This window comes from Sinohyriopsis cumingii, chromosome 18 (assembly GCF_028554795.1).
Source record: "Sinohyriopsis cumingii isolate HCF-2022 chromosome 18, ASM2855479v2, whole genome shotgun sequence".
Classification (NCBI taxonomy): Eukaryota; Metazoa; Mollusca; class Bivalvia; order Unionida; family Unionidae; genus Sinohyriopsis; species Sinohyriopsis cumingii.
In genome coordinates this window covers 15,888,600-15,910,784 of record NC_142978.1, presented here as the reverse complement: position 1 = coordinate 15,910,784, position 22,185 = coordinate 15,888,600, and the positions used below count along the sequence as shown (strand labels likewise).

At 37.6% G+C, this 22,185-nt stretch overlaps 1 protein-coding gene across 4 annotated transcripts in view; it reads right to left on the bottom strand.

Moving 5' to 3' along the window:
* Positions 1-22,185, bottom strand: part of LOC149776141 (solute carrier family 23 member 1-like) — a 146,871-nt gene that overhangs the window by 74,966 nt on the left and 49,720 nt on the right. For 2 of the 4 annotated variants that reach the window (XM_089942426.1, XM_089942425.1), the window contains one exon: positions 2,048-2,190. In XM_089942426.1, coding sequence (XP_089798552.1) covers positions 2,048-2,185 — 138 coding nt within the window. In that variant the 5' untranslated portion in view covers positions 2,186-2,190. Of the gene's footprint in view, positions 1-2,047; positions 2,191-3,912; positions 4,068-7,825; positions 7,894-22,185 lie in introns of those variants that run through there. The other 2 variants (XM_089942424.1, XM_089942427.1) reach the window with 2 other exon arrangements.

The following is a 22,185-nucleotide window of genomic DNA, read 5'->3' as shown; positions in this document are numbered from 1 at the left end:
ATTAACGCGTCCCTCAACTGTACTATCGAGCATAATCCTTTCCATTTCCAGCACGTGACCGTGCCCAAGGCAGAGGTCACTAGAGACGAACAGACGTCGTGTATCAGATAGTCTGAACATAACATTGTCCAGACAAATTACTTGAGATCTGACATGACAATGAAATGGCAGGACAGATAGGTACCAAGGGTAGCCACGGCATTTCGTACGACGGTAATGCAGGAGGATATGTTGTGTGGGGATTCCATTTCACTCCTGACCAAGGCAGCAACGAGATTGATTTTCACCCATTAAAACTGGACAAACTTCCTGTGGAACTTTAGTTTGCTGCAGTAGCTCTGGCGAGTTGTGTCAGCGCCGTCGTGTATGCAGAATTTGATAATAATGGGATAATCAAGTCTGAGAGAAGACAACCAAGACTATTAGAAAAAATAAGATGGAACCCGAACCTATGGAGAAAAGAAAAGAGTTCTATCCAGAACATCACACACCACTAGCGAAAAAGACAAAACTACAGTCATGATGTGCACAGTAAGAACTTGGCTGACGAAAAAAAGACCTAACAAGAGAACATTATTACGGAAGTCACATCATAGTTAGAAAGAACGCAACAAATGTTTTTGATGCTAAGTCATTATGAAAAGTGGTAATACTATCTGGGAAGTGTATGGGTCTTCATCTCAGAAGAAGAGATTTTTAAAGAGTAATCTAAAGACTTGCTTAACCATTCCTTACTTACAATGTCTTCTTTGGAAATGGAACACATCAAAGCTCTCTTTTGACAGAGTAAGGAGACTTTCATCATAGTAAGGAGACTTTCAACAGAGTAAGTAGACTTTCAACAGAGTAAGAAAACTTTCAACAGAGTAAGTAGACTTTGGACGGAGTAAGGAGACTTTCAACAGAGTAAGACAGAGTAAGCAGACTTTCAACAAAGTAAGGAGACTTTCTACAGGAGTAAGGAGACTTTCAACAGAGTAAGACAGAGTAAGGAGACTTTCAACAGGAGTAAGGAGTCTTTCGACAGAGTAAGGAGACTTTCAACAGAGTAAGACAGAGTAAGTAGACATTAAACAGAGTAAGCAGACTTTCAACAGGAGTAAGGAGACTTTCAACAGGAGTAAGGAGACTTTCAACAGAGTAAGCAGACTTTCAATAGAGTAAGCAGACTTTTAACAGAGTAAGGAGACTTTCAACAGAGTAAGGAGATTTACTTGACGGATATTTTCAGGAAAAAGTAAAGGGTCCAATGATGACTATCATTAACTGTGAACATTGAGTGAGTACCTGAAAGCTTCATTACCTTCTGACTCACAGATCGTACATAGCTTGTTGTAATCTAGTGGTGTGTGCCAAAGATGAACTTCCATGTCAAAAACATAAAGACGAGCAAGCTTATTTCATCCAAACGGACGACAGTCATCGAGCAGAAACCTACTGGGTAGCCGCGTACATTCCCAACGACTGTGGCATTTTTTTATTCCCATGGATTAAATCCTCTGGAAGACATTACTGGTTTTATGAAACGAAATGCGATATGCACTAAGTTCCATAATTTGATGTTACAAGATAAAATTCCATTGTATTTTCTTCATCGATACAGTAGATTTAGTGACATTGTTTTGAATGTGAGTACTCTAAAATGATGATAAAATTAAAGGATGGCTTTGTGAACATTATGGTTATCTATTTTCATCTATATATTTTCATTTTTCTAATGAGAAGGTTTTCCTTCAACTAAGCTCCGCCCTTGTTACGTCTTCGTCGGTTAGTACGTGTGAAATGTTGGTAAATGAAAACAGCGTGAAAGTCTGATTTTTTAAAAAATACATATCTTTCACAATTTGTGAAGCGAAATATTAAAATGCTTACAGCTTTAAAAAATATAGCAAATTTTACAACTGTCGGGACATTTGTCAGTCGTCGCTAAAATTCGGTATAACTTTTTATTTGTCAAAAATGTATGTACATTTGTTCATTGACCAATTTTGCATTTCTTTTTAATTTCTAAAAATTCTTTTCAAGTGTTTACATTTAATGTACAGACCTGGAAGCCGAGTATGATACATAGGTACCAGGGAGGGACCTCGTCAACTGAGTACAACAGGTCTTTTCTATTTTCCTCTTCACCTGACTTGTCTGACCTGGAGTCGGCCGGCTGGCCCGTTTCTATATCGGATGTCATATTGCCTTGCAAAACAGGAAAAGTACACACAAATTAAACAGTGACAATAAATCAAAACACACATAAAAACCGACATTGATGAAAACATATTCCTGTTTGTCGATTTTAATGTCGTTTCTCTTCACGTTTCATAAATCTATCAGTTAAAGTCCGTCATGATTTTTAAAATTCATCTAGACCGTCTCTAACCATTGTCGGTAAGAGTAGAACGGTCTCAAATCCAGACAAGACATAAATTAACAACGGCAGGGAATATTATTATTCAAAGTGCATGCTGGGCCACTAAATATGCCTGTTAAATGGCAATAGTCTTTTGTGCGTGCGCTTCGCCGTTGCGAATTTCGATTTTAGTTTAGTTTTGTCACTCAAAGGTAAAACATGCTTCTTGGATAAAACTGTTTTTCATCATGTGTGAACATCGTGGGTCTTGCCTTTTTCGGTCTTATTCCCCTTGTACGAACAACAACGCAATCGTGGGTCTTGCCTTTTTCGGTCTTATTCCCCTTGTACGAACAACAATGCAATCGTGGGTCTTGCTTTTTTCGGTCTTATTCCCCTTGTACGAACAACAACGCAATCGTGGGTCTCGCCTTTTTCGGTCTTATTCCCGTTGTACGAACAACAACGCAATCGTGGGTCTTGCCTTTTTCGGTCTTATTCCCTTTGTACGAACAACAACGCAATCGTGGGTCTTGCCTTTTTCGGTCTTATTCCCCTTGTACGAACAACAACGCAATCGTGGGTCTTGATTTTTTCGGTCTTATTCCCTTTGTACGAACAACAACGCAATCGTGGGTCTTGCCTTTTTCGGTCTTATTCCCCTTGTACGAACAACAATGCAATCGTGGGTCTTGCCTTTTTCGGTCTTATTCCCCTTGTACGAACAACAATGCAATCTTGCCTTTTTCGGTCTTATTCCCCTTGTACGAACAACAATGCAATCGTGGGTCTTGCCTTTTTCGGTCTTATTCCCGTTGTACAAACAACAACGCAAACTTCAAAAAATACGTAGATAGTATCGTCACCATAGACTACGTGCTCAGTTACATTTCTTTTGAATGAATTTAATGGTCTTTATCGTATTATTCTGTTTAAATTCCGTATTTCATCTTTAATTACTATCGAGTTTGAAGGTATAATAGTACTAGGAAGTACCTTTCTCTCACTTGCTTTGGTACTAGAATATCAAGTAATCAAAATTTAATTTTGATTTATTTGATTAAAACATATATTTATATATTTAACTCCTAATATTTTAAACATGCGAAGTAGTAAACATTGCATGTAACTTTGGGCATAAAAAAGCGACTAACCTTGCCTACTATTTTAGTCCCCCAGCAATCAAGGAATGTAAGTGGTTATCGCAACTAGTAGTTTTACACCCAATAACCAGTGTCAACGATTGGGGGGGGGGCGGCAGGGCCGCGGACACGGTAGGACAACTAGGACAAATTCCGGGGGCCCATAACGGCCAATGGGCCCACCGCTACTAAAGGTTTTTTTCCTAAGGCCCACAAACACTGTCCGCGGAAATTGGAATTTCTCGATGTATTAATTCGCCCACAAGTGAAAAAGATGTGCAGTCCTATTAGATTTTACTATTATGACAGATTTCCAGAAATGTGTTTGTGTGTTGTCTACTAAATCCAAGCGTAATCCCCCAACCGGCAGGCAGACAGACAGGCGCGTACACACATTTGACCTGCATAATACATAAAAAGACCTACCTGTTAAAATAGGAACATGGAGTATCTCTCTTTACTTTTCGTATATGAAGCAGTCTATAATAGCTGTCGTGTAAGTGAACCTGTAAGTTGATTCAGTGAGGTTGTATATTTTCCAAATCCTACATGTCAATACAGGTTAGGTGGAATTTTGTTGTTGTTTTTAAGGAAGATTGAACCTGAATGATAGTGCATACAAAACATAACATCCTGAAAGATACGCTCTCGAGTAATTTGTTACACAGTAAACATCGTCTTACAATTGTTGGATTTAACAGTTACCTGTATAATAGGACACTGCATAAAAGTGAACAGGTATGTATCTGATGGACTCTATCATATCGTGCCAATCCTGAGAACCAAACCCATGGGATGGTCACGGGACAGTGATAGATTAATGTTTTTGCTTTGCTCAGATATGCACCAATTCATGCCCGATGTACTATTATAAAATGCAATTATAAAAACGTCGAATCATAACTCTCAAAACAGGTACGTATGATATAAATAAGGTTGGCTGAGAAAGATTGAAAGCATTTACGTGTCTAGATCTCCGCTTATGTTAACAATTTACACAGCTACTCCTTTTGAGTTCATCCAGTGTCGCACTCCACGTATTTTATTGCAAATTTATCCCCACCTACCCCTATTCCGTCAGTGAATGGTGGTGAGAAATATAAAACGTTAGATATTTAAATAGTGTTACTAGTTTAAAAAATTTGCACATTTCATTATGAACCCCAGAGAAGGAAGCAAAAAATTGTATATATATATATATATATATATATATATATATATATATATATATATATATATATATATATATATATACACACATCTTAAACACAGTTAACATATAGGCAACCATCTTCGTTAGCCAAGGTTCCGATACGTTAATCCTATCTACACCTTGGCGGATCAGTCAGATATTATATTTCTTCGGGTCTGTTAGACATGCTAGACAACTTCAGTACCAAATTTTCTGAGTTTCTACAGATCGGTTTAAGAGAAGATGGGGGAGAAAACAAAATCTCTGAAGATAAAGGGCCTCTATGGTATTACCATCTTACTCCTGTCCAGACTCCTCGACGCAAATTATATTCTCTGATGCTGTAATCATACCCCTGTCCAGACTCCTACACCCAAAATTATATTCCCTGATACTATAATCATACCCCTGTCCAGACTCCTCCACGCAAATTATATTCTCTGATGCTGTAATCATACCCCTGTCCAGACTCCTACACCCAAAATTATATTCCCTGATACTATAATCATACCCCTGTCCAGACTCCTCCACGCAAATTATATTCTCTGATGCTGTAATCATACCCCTGTCCAGACTCCTACACCCAAAATTATATTCCCTGATACTATAATCATACCCCTGTCCAGACTCCTACACCCAAAATTATATTCCCTGATACTATAATCATACCCCTGTCCAGACTCCTCCACGCAAATTATATTCCCTGATGCTGTAATCATACCCCTGTCCAGACTCCTCCAAGCAAATTATAATATCTGATACTGTAATCCTACTCCTGTCCAAACTCCTACACGCAAATTATGTTCCCTGATGCTGTAATCATACCCCTGTCCAGACTCCTCCACGCAAATTATATTCCCTGATGCTGTAATCATACCCCTGTCCAGACTCCTCCAAACAAATTATAATATCTGATACTGTCATCCTACTCCTGTCCAAACTCCTACACGCAAATTATGTTCCCTGATGCTGTAATCATACCCCTGTCCAGACTCCTACACGCAAATTATATTCCCTGATGCTGTAATCATACCCTTGTCCAGACTCCTACACGCAAAATTATATTCCCTGATACTATAATCATACCCCTGTCCAGACTCCTCCACTTCATGACAGAGATTGCATGAACAAACTATGTACCGCGTATATTAGTAGTGGGCCCCGGGTAGTCGAGTGATCTCAAGCGCTCGCTCATACCGATCACTGCCATCTCACCTCTGTTCGCGTGGGTTCGAGTCTCGAGCTCTGCCAGTGTGGGTATGTACGCAAGCAACTTCCCGTGGATCGGTGGTTCTTACCAGGGATTTCCCTGTTTATTCCTCCACCAGTTATACTGGTCACCATGTATAGCCTATCGTGTGTTGAAAAATGGCGTTAAACCCACAAGAAAAACATGTACATTAGTCTCTATATATTACACACGTCAAGGCCGAGATTGCACGTACAAACTATATACTGTGTATATTAGTCTTTATGTATTACACACGTCATGGCCGAGATTGCACGTACAAACTATATACTGTGTATATTATTCTTTATGTATTACACACGTCATGGCCGAGATTGCATGTACAATATATATACTGTGTATATTAGTCTCTATGTATCACACACGTCATGGCCGAGATTGCACGTACATACTATATACTGTGAATATTAATCTCTATGTATCACACACGTCATGGCCGAGATTGCACGTACAAACTATATACTGAATATTAGTCTTTATGTATTAAACACTTCATGACCGAGATTGCATGTACAAACTATACTGTGTACATTAGTCTCGTAATGTGTCACTATTTGATTATCACACAAAAAATGAAAATGACTTTTCTTGTACAATGTAAATATACTTCGTATATAATGAACTTTAATTACCATAAAACCGATTATCAAAGACTGTACATTGAACCTTTATAACAACATCATCACACTCTTAATCCTCTAAGATGTCATAAGAACCCTTCTCGTAACGTCTTCAAATAATAATCACAATGTCATAATGACAACCCTTCTCGTAACGTCTTCAAATAATAATCACAATGTCATAATGACAACCCTTCTCGTAACGTCTTCAAATAATAATCACAATTTCGTAATGACAACCCTTCTCGTAACGTCTTCAAATAATAATCACAATGTCGTAATGACAACCCTTCTCGTAACGTCTTCAAATAATAATCACAATGTCATAATGACAACCCTTCTCGTAACGTCTTCAAATAATAATCACATCTGTGCAAAGCAACAAAATTGTAAAAGAAAAAAAACTATTCTTTGGACACGAATAGAACACTTTACGATTATTTTGGATTCAATTCATAATGCTGTAAGTTCCTCTTATATTTTTTTTAAAATTCAATTATTTGTTAAGTTTTACAAAGCTTGTTGGTTTTGCTTCTTTATGTAACTTAGTTTATAACCATATAGTCGTAACAATTTTATATCAATATTCTTTTCTTCCTCATGGTGTACTTATATTTTTTATATAAAGGCCCATGATACTGCACAATAACTGAGACTATCGTAGCAAAAATTAATTACTTGAAATGATGTTTGCTGCGTTCAAATCTACAACGATGAAGCTTGAATCCTACCTGTGATCTATACCAATCTTTATATCGTGCTTTTTGTGTCAGAAATTGAAACTTGATTTTGATGAGATTCATCCATTTTAGTAAAATTATCAGCGTGCAGGAATAAAATGTCAAGATGCACACAATACATAAAATACAGTTAGACAGACAGAAGAACATGCCAATGGACGGAGAGACAGACATATTAATGGACTGAATGACGTTCAATACATATTGAAAGTAGTTTTGAGAAAATCTGTATTGATCGCCACACTAGAAAGCATATTGTGTGCTAATGCAGGTCCATCGTTGGAGAACAGGGAGTAATGTCTTAGACTGGTGTTTTTCTTACAACGTGTTTAAGTATTTGAATTTTAGTATCTAACAGGGAGTAATGTCTTAGACTGGTGTTTTTCTTACTACGTGTTTAAGTATTTGAATTTTAGTATCTAACAGGGAGTAATGTCTTAGACTGGTGTTTTTCTTACTACGTGTTCAAATATTTGAATTTTAGTATCTACCAGAAGCATTCAAACATATTTGTTTAACACGAAGACGTAGTGCTTACTCACGTATGACGAATCCCCAATTTGTTCACGAACGAGATAATATCGACTCTCAGCCATCCCAACAACAGTGTCAGTGGATTAGAAATAATTTTGATTTCACCGATTCGCCTTTGCACAAAGTCATAATTGCAGCGCCAATTTGTGTATAACCCAACACGAGCTAGGAACAAGTTCCTCGGTCATTTGGCATGGGGTCGCTTAAATCAACGCTATTTTTCAGTTGTTAGAAACTAGATCACTGGTATATTTGGACTTGGTAAATGAACCCCCTTGACTTGGACTTATCAAATTTAAATAAATAAAGTAAGCACTTATTTACATACTTGTCATGGACAATAAAACTAAGAGATAAGGTCCATCACAGATTAATACAGTTGAAGCATAAGTCAAGCCACATGATATACTGCGAAATAAAATGGATTTGACCCCCATCACAAGTGATTCCTTATCCAAATTCTTAGCAGAGACAAAGAATATGTACATAGAAGTTCACAAGTTAGCGGTACGACATTTAATCATTCCTTCCATCAGATGTAACCTTTTCATTCACAACCGTATTTTAAATATATAGAAGCCGTTCCGTAGTCAAACCGAGCGTGAATTTTCTAGGTCAGTAACGTTACTTAAGTTGATTAATGACATGTCGCTTCTATTGGTTAGGAGTGTACAGCTGAACAAATAACTCACTTCTACGACTATCAGAGAACGAGATTTCGCAAAAAAGTGGGCCACAACCGAGTTACTTGAATATAAACACCTACAGTCAAAGTCGAAATGGTGAGAATTGCCGAGTCCTACTCGAGTTGATGCCTACTACAGTTAAAGTCGAAATGGTGAGAATAGCCAATGTCTACTGCAGGCAGACGGTATACTATTTTCCTTGGCAGGATAGGTATGTGTGATCTTGTTTTAAAAGCACGAATATTAGTTTATACAGAAAATCACATGTCACTGTTTACAATTTAGCAATCTAGTCCCCACACACCCCATCAAAACAGACTGAATTTCCTTCTTTTTTAATAAAATAAAACCCATCTGACCCTGATATTGCTCCCTTACATATTTGACCTTCATGAAGGGCAAAACTTCATGTTAACTTGTGTGTTCTTTATAAACAGGTTTCACGTCATTACAATTAGAAATGCTACTTGAAAAGAGTTGTTCTGTAATGGATGACTATTTATTGTTGTAGTTATATATATAATTTATTTTTCAGGAATACAAAATGGAAATTAGAAAAAACAACTGACGGTATTGCGAATTAAATCCCAAATTAATCCAAGAATTACAGACACAAGTCCTAGTAATTCAAAATCCTGAATAAAATTCAGTAAATGTCCTGGGAAAAAATCACAAAACTGAAGTCGATGACGTGTCTGTGATAGCTATTGAAGTGTTAATGTGTCAACAGTCTTTTGTTGAACCACAGAAATATAATTCCATGTTTGAATACATTATAAATTCCAGTGAATGTCTCTGTCCAATAGTTTTGTCAGAGCATTTTTGTATTTCCAGAGAAAATAATCACTTGAATTCAATAATTTGAACAAAAAAGGATTCCAGCCCCAAACTTCTAGTCACAACATATAATACAACATAAAAGTGCTAGATATTAAAGCACGAATGACAAAGTCCTCACAATGACAAGATTATAAAGTTCTCTACTTGACTTCAGGTCACAATTAGCATTTTCTATTTTAAAAAAAATCATTACCTAATGGAAAATAACCTTCTCGAATGATACTGGTGTTCACAAAATCAAAACTATAATCTGTAAAATTCACTTAGGAAAATCCAAACCCTGACCCAAATCAATATATTTACTTCTTCTATTAATAAAGATTCTGATATTAAGCCCATAAACATATAGAATAATTTAGCTATGTATTTTTGGTGGACATAAAATGAAATAACTTTTTTTTATAAGTCAATCAGGTCAAGCAGAAATTAACTCAGTTTTGGACAAGGTCAAGTCCAGCATATAATGTTACATTACAATAGCATGTAATGAAATTTTAAAAAAAAATTAAACTAACAAAAAAAACAATTAAATTAAATATACATAACAATATTTTAAGGTATTCGAGAGACAGATCCTTTCTTTCCTTTTTTTTTATAAATATTCCTGGTCCACCTCCGCCTTTCACCACCCACCTTCCATTCCAAGAAAGCTAGGCAAATATGAATCCAAGCCAAGGTGGTGATGCACATTACCACTGATAGCCTAAAAAATATACCCAGCTTAAACTTATGAATCAGACGAACTAAAACGGTATACACAGTTTAAAATTGATGAATGAATCGGGATACGGAATTTAAAAGAAAAGTCCCACACCATGCATGGATTTTATGTTGACAGTTCGAATAACATAAATACGTATTCGACGACACCGTGGGGCTGACTGGAGGCTTGCCAGTGGAAATTACGAATCGCCCACTCCGCGTCACCAGTCTAACTGGACCCAATCACAATTACGTTATTACAGCGGAAATGGGGGTTTGTCGGAATATTTACATCCAATGTTTCGACATCCAGGTGGTAATGTCAATTTAAAGCATATACAAATGGCAGTAGTCTTAACTTAAAAACCTGTAATCCAATTTTCATTTGATTTTCAGTTCAATCTTTATCACTGATACCAACGTAACTGGATGTTACTGTCAACACAAAACCTTGACTTTTTTTTTACAAACTATTATGCTAATGAGGGAGTAGAGCTATCTGTACTCTGGCGATATGTGAATTGAACAATCGCTTCACATTTGTGGCATCTTACCGCCACTCCATGTAGACACCCCTTCTCTCGTCCGGCAAGGAACGCTGGAAATGATTTGATAATGTTGTAAGTTGACTTGTATGTAGTCATGACGACGAGACTTTAGATGAGATTTAGCACTTCATACTGTTACGAATCTAAACTAAGTAACAGAAAATATCGAATACCAACAAGTTTAGAAAAATTCAACAAATAATTTATTTCCCTAGAATACAAAGTGAAAATCTAAAAAAGAACTTACGTTATTGTGAGTTAAATCCCAAATAAATCCAATAGTATAGAGTATTACGAATGAACTCCAGTGGTGTTCCGAAAGAATTCCAATCTTGAATATGCTGATGTACAAATAGCATGGAATAATCTTGACGTGCTAACAGTCTTGATGTATCACAATGATATAAATCCAACACGTCTTTAAACGAATGAATTCACAATATTGCCAAAATAGCGATTTAGTCGGAAAGTATAAATGAGCACTTTATAATTCTAATGAATTATTTAATTACATAAATCCTCTCAAATATTAACTGAACACAAAAGACTGATTCCACTTCAAATGTTAGAAAGGAATAAATAATTTTGATGTAAATGACCTTAATATAAAAACCTTACACACTATAAGAGAACCAGGATTATGGTCAAAAATTCATTTCCAGAACTTTCTAAGTTGTAAACAAGGTCAGGTCTTTTACTTAAAAGTTAGCAAAAAAAATGGCGGGTCAAAAATTCATTTTCAGAACTTTCTAAGTTGTAAACAAGGTCGGGTCTTTTACTTAAATGTTAGCAAAAAACATGGCAAATAACAGATAGAGCAGGACTTTCCGAGGGGAAAACCAATGTCCTGAACTCAAATCCAAGTAAAGATCGTTACATACAAGTAATAATTATTTTAAGATATAATCTAAAATCATGTACAAAAAATTAGCATCTGTAATATGTTGCTTATAAAATAACACTTACAATCTATAATAATGGACAAAAACAGATAATACTGTAATAAATATTCATAACAATACTCACCCACCAAAGTAAATCGAACACTTCTTCACTTTAAAGAAGAAAATGTCCTATATTTGATCTAGTTCGAGTTAACTGTTCAAATTTAAATGAATGAAACGATATCTTACCAATAACAAAAATAGATAAATATTAGACAGACTGCAAGAAATAAGCAATAAGTACACGTTTGATTCACATACAGTGGATTTGCAGGACGTTCGAAGTTTTTATACCATATTGGCAGATAAACCAATTCAAAATGAAGTCCAAAAATAACATGTACGTAGCCATACGTTATTCAAGTCACGACCCATTGTATTTAATTAAACGCTAGTCAGAAAGCAAGTTCCTACCGCACTGTCAAATTTAACGGCATCACCAGGTGTGAAATCGGCGCAAAACTGTATTGTGTTTTGTTTGTATTGTACTTTTACATGAGTAAGATCATAGATTTAAACGCACAAGATTTGCCAATGAAAAACGCTGAATCCAATATTTGCATATCTTTATTTGTTCATCAAGAATGTAAGCAGACACTTCATTTACCTTTGCTATAAAATGTATGTTCTTATGTAGTGTGATAATAACAGTTTACCTTTGCTATAAATGTATGTTCTTATGTAGTGTGATAACAGTTTACCTTTGCTATAAATGTGTGTTCTTATGTAGTGCGATAATAACAGTTTACCTTTGCTATAAATGTATGTTCTTATGTAGTGTGATAATAACAGTTTACCTTTGCTATAATGTATGTTCTTATGTAGTGTGATAATAACAGTTTTGCATATTTTTTCTAAACTTGTCCACGCAAAGCGTTCTAATTCCCTCCCCCTGACTTTGTCCTCACATCACACACGCAGCATGCGAACCCAAGTTTGAACCCTCGATTTTAACCCGCTAACGTTACCTTGAGTGAGGTGCCCATGCCGGAGGAAAGTCATGAAGGGTAGAAGACATCAACCTAGATCATTAAGCAAAGAAACCCGCAATTAGCATACTACTTTTAGACGTATACGTTCACGATCATGATTTGCGTCAACACTCGTGTGGCGAGTAAACCGACCACTATTACACACACAACCTACACATCCAAGTGAAGCTTACACTCAGTCCAATATTACTGATTGTGCCTAAACTGCATATATGGAGATTCCTTCTCTGTGACACTAAAATACTATTGCATGTTTATGATACTTGATGAATTGATCGCTACTATATTTTGTATAAAATATTTTTTCTCTGTGTGTCTGGCTATATTGTATATTTACTGTACCAGATTTTATTTGAGAATATTATATTGAACAATTGCCTCAGTATGTAGGTGTGTATGTATGTATGTATGTATGTATGTAGGTGTGTATGTATGACTGACTGACTGACTGACTGACTTTATTTCCTCTTTAAAAAGAGATTACATCAGAATAAACAAATTCATGATAATACAAGATCATAAAATAAAACAGAAAATTGACAAAAATACAATAGTAATACTGTGTCAGCTACCGTATTGACAAAACGAAATATCTCAATGCCTGCAATTATGCAAATCTGCAGTCATTTGGCGGAGCAAGGCACTAATCTTTTAACAGTTGCTTGATGATGATAATATTTCGAAAAGTTAATACGTCTATAGTGTTATGTGCTTAACATTAAGTTCGAGATAGTAACGAAAATGAAATGGAAAACTTATAACAGTGTAATTCTATATGTAGTTTTTTTTTTCTTCATATGACGCATGTATTTATGCATATATATACTTGTTTGCGCGTATGCGTGCGTGCATGCATTTATCTATGACTGACTGTCTAAATGACTTAGTTACCTCTTCAACAAAGAGTATATCAGGTTGCTAAGATACATATTATACATATCATAGGATTATGAGACACATCAGAGACGAGAACGCAAGCATGATATATATATACATCGTCAACTAATGCATTTACAAAATATGTATGTATGTAGGTGTGTATGTATGTATGTATGTATGTATGTATGTATGTATTTCAGCTAGGACACATTTGACTTGCTGAAGTTTATAAGCTTCCCCCATTGACAAACTCGTGAGCAATCTTGCATCGACTGTTAATGAACGTTTTACAACAAGGTGTCGATATGGTAGATGTGACGATGGAGCATTCGGTTTATCAGTCGCAAAGAAGTGTATCCTTCGAGTACATGAATGCTTGGGACATGGTTGTCGAAACTCACTTGCCACCGATCGAGGCATTTTATTCCTCGTTGCCTAGGGAAGGAATTTCCACCAACGACGCACGCAACAATGTTTGGTCTGCGTTTCCTTGCAAAACTTTGGCGACAATCATGGGCTGTATTTCAAAGCAGGTGTACCTCCCTTCGCGGATGTTTTTGAGACGCTTCTCGATGCAGCCATACATGTATATAAGCTTAACCGAGCGCACTACTTTTCGTCATCGCGAATGTCTTGGGGCGTATTTTTTAATCAAACCAAGGTTGAGCTGAAACTGTTCACCGACATTGATTAGCGGAGGAATTGGTGTCGGTATCTGACTGGCAAGCCACCGATAGTTGCGCTCCAGCAATCCAAGTGTGGATGGATATGACCCCGTTGTCCAAGTGTGGATGGATATGACCCCGTTGTCCCAAACAGTAACATCATGTATCATTACTTTACATGCAGTTGGTATCGAATGTCTGTTGGTGGGTTCAGTGGGTCAGTTTCGCGAATGTAAATACTTACAAGTACGGCATTAGGAGCCATGTCGGATATTACTTTGAAACCGACCTGGAGTACCCGGACAATCTTCACTTTAGCCACAGTGATTATCTGCTGCCCCGAAAACTCTGCAGGTGCCACATGATTGGTTGTCCCCGTATCAACGCGGGATTATAAATGATGTCGGACGCAAGCTTACATAATGCGCTAAGCCAGTACCAGACAACAACCAACTAAAAACAACTATGCAGTCCATATACGAAATCTCCAATTGGGGATACGTAAATGTAACTGCCATCAGGTGCTCCAATTTCGCCAGATGGCTTGGATGGCTCATTATATACAGATGAATACTAACTTTCGGAATAAGGCCAACAAAAAGTATGAAGATGACTTTATCAAGCTAATGGACAAGGCCGGGTTTGACAAAACTGTGTAGGATTTTATGAAAAGAATACAAGTACACTTTGTCCGTGATAATGAACAAGACATCCTTCAAAGGCGCATCGCGGACCTAGCATCTGAGTCACGCAAAATCTTTGACGGCGGTCTCAAAGTTTTGCACAGTACAAAATCGAAACTAAAGCTGACAAAGCCGATATACGTGGGCTCTTCTGTGTTAGATCTTTCCAAGCGTCTGATATATAAATTCTTTTACAACAAGATAAAGCCGCAGTACGGCGACAATGTAAAAATGCAAAACACGCATACTGATTCGTTGTTAACGAATACAACTACCAACGCTGTCTACGTAGATAAGAGTGAAGCATCGCTGCTGAATGAGTTTGACAGCGAGTATCCGAAAAATTGTCCATTGTCAAGTAAAAAACATAAAACGTTGTGCGTAAGTTCAAAGAGGAGTGCTAGGGTGAACCTATCAAGGAATACGTGAGACTGCGCTTCAAAAATGTATCTAATCGCATCGGATGGCTCCGAAAACAGCAAGAAGGCGAAAGGAGTTCCACTTGTCATTGTGCAAAAATATATCCGGCATGATATGTATGTGTAATATCTTCAGCAACGACGCACACATGGCAAAAGCCATAAGGTCAAAGAAGCATGGGATTGGTATGTACTGCACTAAAATAAAAATGTTTCCGCTTGACATCAGGCAGTGGGTACTTCCATACGGCATAACTACATACACGTACTGGTACGCGCAGATCCAAAAATAAACGTTATTGGTAGTTCCTTGTACGTGGAAACTATTTGCAATTCCTCTCGTACAAATGATCTACTAGAAGTTTTTGGTCCCGCCAAATGTTTTTTTGTTAGTTGCCTCGGAATATCAATCGAGTCCGGGATTGTAAATACAGGAATGGTCCATACTGGGTCAATAGCAGGACGCCCAATAGGCGGCCGGTAGCCGTTGCCGTTCCAAATAGGTATTATAATGTGATGACACATGTAAAAGTAACGCATGCTTAAATTCCGGGAATGATTACTGGATACGGCGCGGAGACCGGATGGGTCAACAGTACACTCACTAACCCAAACTATTGGTTCAGTTTCCTCGATCTCGCCTGCCACATTGGATTTGAAAGGACAATGGTTTACAAACTGGCACGTACATGGTGCCCAATCTCCCAGTGTTTATCAGGATCTCTCATCTTTATGTCCACCTCGACCAAATAAACTCGACGGAAAACATTGTCAATTGAAAGAACAGTGTCCTGCTACAAGCTGGAGGTGGAATCGTTTAGCTTATGATACGCATCCTAGAGGAAAAACATTAAACCGGAAAAACTTGAATTAAATAGTGCGACTAATAATACCTAATGAGTTTACTTGGCCCTGAATTCTTCATTAGCAGCGCACCAAGCCCCCTCGTACCAGCTCTCCCGTTTAATATCGTCCAAATTGCTGAAGCTCTTCGCCGCACTATGGGCAGTACCAGTACAGCCAGGGCAGACAATGGTGCCACCTAAAAGGATCTGTACCTAAAGGCCAACACAACCACGTCAGTAAGTGTGGTGACAGCAATAAACGGGTCTTGTTGATATCGCTGAGATTTAACGCAAGACTTTCAAAACGTTGGTGGTAATACACATCAATAGCAACAACTCTGTTATCGTACTATGCGCTGGATTTGACTTCATTAACCTCCACGGAAGACGCGATGACTGAACGTGAAAAATGATTTCAATCCGTGTAAGCGGGGTCTTAATGGCACATAATGGCAGTATTGTCGTTCTGGCTAACGCCTCTAATGAAAGCCTGATATGTTTGCGCACCGACACCATTACGTGCGAGGGTCTCAACGTCAACATATAGCCGACAAGATTCTCAACCACTCTAACCATCTCTGTCCCTCGCAATTAGAACTCACATTATGTTTCACAAATTCATGGCAGAGCAACCAAACTTAAACAATCATCACTAATCATTAGTACCGCCTACCAATCCTGAGATCGAAGAAGTATTAGTGGCGCAGCTCGCAAAACATATGCCTGACATCGACAAAAGGTTACAGACCAGTTCAGACTGGAATGAAACGAGGATGCAAAGCAGATAATTGTTGAGCACTGGGAGCACCCGGAGTACCCCAAGCCAACCAATAGTCAGCTGTGAGTATTTACGCTTTCGCTGTAGCAGCAACAGAGAAAAGTACTACCCTCGGGTTGCCGCGAATGCGTTTGCTTCTACATTGACAATGTTGTATTTGGCGAAACTCCCTCGGCAATAACCTTTCCTTCGGGTTATGTAGCGCTGTCTTTGACTACATTCCCCATCAGACAAAACTGTATGAGCTTCGTAAACGATGGTTTTGTCGCATTACAGTTATCGATGAGAAAAATAAGAAATCACATACCCTGCGAACAGAAAACTCGCTGGCTGTGACGCTTGGCAAACATGCTGGCGGGGGAAAGTGTTTAATCTTATCCCCTACAAATAAATGCAAACAAAAACGAAATACCGTCTAGGGCGCACATAGCGAACACTTCAGTTCTAATTGACGAAGTGGCAAAAAGCGGAAGAGTTAATAGCCAGCAGAAGAGCCGAAGCTTGCGATGAAATTATGGAAAGTCTCGCTGGAAATTCATAACAATCGGTTTTTGCCGTCGAAAGAACAGGAATCACGAAAGCAATAAAACCATTGGAACAAGAGCTTCTGACTCCGAAATATGGTGTTGACTTTGAACAATGGGCGAACAAAAATGCCATACCAGAACGCCTGATTGTGCGTTTTCGCCTGCTGTTTAACTAATTTGATAGAACCGTAGCCGCCTTACGTGTTATAGCCATTATTCGATAAAGCTTGCATGTATGCAGTAGGAAGTCGTGAACTACCAGCACTGCTGTTAATATTTTTGTTCAGATGGGCAAATTTTGATGCGTACATACCTAATCCAACCACAACCATGGCTACCACAGTCAAAGTTGCCAAATGCACGAAGGTATCAATAATGAAACATTCGGTGCACATTTACACAAATGGTCATAGTTCGACACCTCTAAACTGTCATTGCAATTCAACTGATTATCTTGTGTCTCCTCGCCGTCTTTCGGAGGAGGGGGCTGGGAATAACGATGCAATCGTAGTGTCAACAAGATCTCCGCTTCATGTAATAATAATAATAATAATAATGAGGACTTTGTATAGCGCTTAATCTTTAGAAGCTCTAAGCGCTTTACAACATTAGACAACACCTATAAGATAAAAAACATAATAATATTTTACAAAAACAAACAACATGAAATTAGAAAAATATTAAAAAATAAAAAAACATGCTGAGAATATTTCACGTAGGAAACATTATTAGGTCTTTAAGTTTGTTCTTGCAGTCGAAATAAGTGAGTTTTGAGAGCCCTCTTGAATGTGATCACTGTGTCTTTGTGTCTAAGTTCAGTGGGCAATTCATTCCACTTTGCTGGGCCCTGGCATGCAAAAGAACGATGTCCATATGACTTTGTTTTCTTAGTGGGAATAACGAGTATACGATTGTCAGAAGAGGAGCGTAAGCATCTTGCTGGTGTGTACACATGGGTGAGGTCAGATAGGTATGTTGGACTAGAGTCCGACAGTGAAATGTAGCACAGAGAACAAATTTTGTGCTTGATTCTGGATCGAATGGATAGCCAGTGTAGGGTACAGAGCAGCGGGGAGGTGTGCTCTTATCGTGGTACTCTAAGCATGATCCGAGCAGCTGTGTTTTGAACTTTTTGAAGTTTCTGGAGTAGATATTGAGATGAACCAGACAGAATTGAGTTACAATAGTCCAGTCTTGAAAGTACTAATGAACACACAAGTGTTTTAGTGGCATCAACTGAAAGATATTTGCGAACTGAGCTGATGCGTCTCAGCTCAAGATATGCAGCCTTGCATATGTTCATGACATGTTGGTGCAATGTGAGAGTACTGTCCACAGTAACACTTAGGTTTCGTACTGATTGTGTGAATTTAATGTTGGCGTTGCTGATATTTATTCTTTGAGGTAAAGGATGTTAATGAGAAAGTCTGTGTTGTGATCAGAATGGCCTCAGTTTTATCATCATTCGTCTGCAGCTTGTTACAAGTCATCCATGATTTCACATCAGAAATGCACCTCTCTACACCTTGGATGGTAGCATCAACTTCAGTTGGGTGGCTAGATTTGTATATTTGGGTGTCATCAGCATACAATTGGTGAGACACTGGATGATGATATATGACACTTGAGAGCGACTGAGTGTACGGAATGAAGAGAACAGGTCCAAGAACAGATCCCTATAGAACACCACAACATAGATCAACTGGGCTGGAGTGTATTCCATTTGCAGATACAATTTGTGCCCTGTTGACTAAGTAAGACTTGAACCAGAGTAAGGCTGTATCATGAATGCCAAATACATGCTGGAGACGGTGAAGTAATATATCATGGTCTATTGTGTCAAATGCTGCAGACAAATCAAGAAGGGTGAGGACTGTAATCTTTCCGCTATCCAACGCAGAGAGAATGTCATTAACTACTTTTAGAAGAGTAGTTTCAGTCCTGTGGCAAGGGCGATATGCAGATTGTACATTGCTAAAAAGACTGTTTGAATTTAGATGAGAAGGTAGTTGGAAGTGGTGTTGATTGGTTCCTTGACATTAGCTTGTTAGTAATCTCGAAGAGCTCTTTGCAGCTGGAACTTTCCATGATGTTAGTAGTGTATTAGGCTGATTTCGCTGCATGGACTATATTTTGTGACATTCTTCTTAGCGACTTCATAGATTTGCTTATGAATAGTGAGTCTGGTGGAAAGCCAGAACCTCTCAGCTTTACGGCGGTCTCTTTTAGCAGTGCGAAGCTGGTCCCTAACACTGCTATACCATGGAGAACACTTTTGAATTGATACTCTACACTTGGTAGCTGGGGCATGTTTGTCAAGTAATGAACGCAGACAGGTATCGAGTTGTTCTGCGGTAGGAGGTAAGCAAGTTGTTAGGTTAGCTTGGATTTCGTGCATTAATTTGGTTCTATTTATCATACGAAGGTTTCTCTTAGTAGCAGATAAAGATGGAAGGTTAGGGACTGATACGTCAAGATGGCATATAATGCAGAGGTGATCTGATGCAAGGTCATGGGATACCAGGGAGGACCGTAGAATATAGAGCCGCTAAAACCGTAACTTCTATTAATAACCATCCCAGAGTGTGTGTTAATACTCTTGACTGTTTTTGTCACTGGTAGTAATACCCATCAAAACTTATTTTACCACGGATGTTCCCTTGGCTGCTTATAGAGCATCATATTAAAGGTTTACTTCTATCTTTCACTTGGACATTCCTAAACTTGTTGACAGCTTTGAATGTTTCGGAGTGGAGACTTACCTGCATCTTGGCTCTATTATTGTGTCTTAGTTTTTTTTTATATCAATGTTGTTTACTTGAAAAAGTATTCATTCCTACCATAACATATGAAGTGGAATCAGTCTTGTTTTTGTGTTCAGTTTTTAGTTTAGGTGGATAATATTTATTTAAATTATTCACTGGAATTACAAAGTGCTAATTAATACTTCTTGGACTAAATCACTGATTTGGATTTATAGTGAATTCGGTTAAAGATATTTTGGAATATATTGTTGTGATACAAGATTGTTGACACATCGCCACATTCCAGGCCATTGGCACATTAGCACATTCTAGACTAAAAGCACATCAACATTCAATATTGGAATTTATTTGGAACTTCATACATTTGGACTTGTGATAGAACGTTTAGGACTATTTTGTGTTTAATTCAAAATACTATAAGTTCTTTTCAAATTCTTTAATTCTAGGAAAATAAGTTATTTGTTGAATTTTACTAAACGTTTGGGATTTCGATCTTATTTTGTTACAGTTTACTACCATAACGTTATTACATTACCATTTATGCAAACTAATAGATTATCAGGTCCAGATAACAATACGAATTATGATATGTGATGACATAGGTGATAAATAAACTATTTCATTCTATACTAGCACTCCAGAGTGTGATATGTTTTATGCACTTTTGATGAAATTAATGAATATGCTGAAAAAAGAAAGGGAATAAACCCCAACAACACGTCTTGAAACAAAGAAAAAGCATGTTGAATCTTTGGTGAGTTTTTAATGTTGTTGATAAGATTGCAATCAGTGAAGATAAACTGAATTCTTTGATTGACTATTTAGATGAGCATATTTCTTTCTGGTCACATGACCATCTCGTGAAGACATTAAAAAAAAAAAAAAACATGTCACATGATATTCCCAAGCAACTTTCCTCACACACGTGTCATCATAGATTGTATGGAGATCAGACCAGAAAGACCCATTTCACTTCAGCTAAGATTCTTTATGAATACTATGGCAATTACAGTTTACACTCTGGTAATTTCAAGTCACACGTGACATTGAAATCTGTCACTGCAATAAGCCCAGTAACCTTATTACTCTAATTTGTACAGTGGTAGAATATATAGTGGCGGAATAAGCGATGTATCAGATGTGATTTCATTTAAATGCTTATTCTGTTCCTTATCTGCTGAATTGACGTCAAGCTGGTTACTTATTCCTTATTCCTTATTCCCTATTGAATAAGGAATAAGTAACCAGTTACCGATTGAATAAGGAATAAGTAAACAGTTACTTATTCCCGATTCAACTATTTATACATACATTTGGCTACTGATTCCTTATTCACATCCAGTTGGGTATTCCTTTTTTATTTATAGTTCCATAAATAATTGGTTATAACTTATTGACGATTAAAAGCCCTTCAGGGCATGCATTGGTGTTATTCTAACCCAGTTAGAAACATAAGTGTCCTCTTTGGTGCCAGCTATAAATAGCTGACTAGAGACAAATCACGGACTATGTGGAGGAAGGGGATGAGAAACAAACAGACATTCTCTTCTAACATACATGAAGGATACTACGACTGCGGATAAGTCTGTCCGCCGTTGTAGCTTCATTGACCAGTACAAAAGGATTTGACCTACATCATAACAAGCTGTGGCGGGGCTCCAAGAGGGACAGATCATATCTGATTCTTTAACAAGACCCCTCAGGACTCCTCCACATCCAACTTAAGCAAAACAAATATGATTGAATACAAAATTTCATTTTATCATCTTATATGAAGAATCTAGTAGAGGGATCAGAACAGGAGATCATCATGATCCCCAAAAGGGGCCTGCAGAGATCCCTTTGCTATAATAAATGGAAAAACATTTTCCTGTAATTTAACTTAATTTCAAATTTCAAATTATAAATAAGGGCGGGATGCCATATGAGAGATCATATAAGTGACACCCGAAAGGGACTCATAATTGCTCCTCCTCCCTTATATTTAAATACATAAATACAAATTATTTAATTTTAGACCATTGTGACTTGAAGACGAGGAATGGGATGGAAAATCATTCGAGAAATGATACCCGAAAAGGATTTCATCCG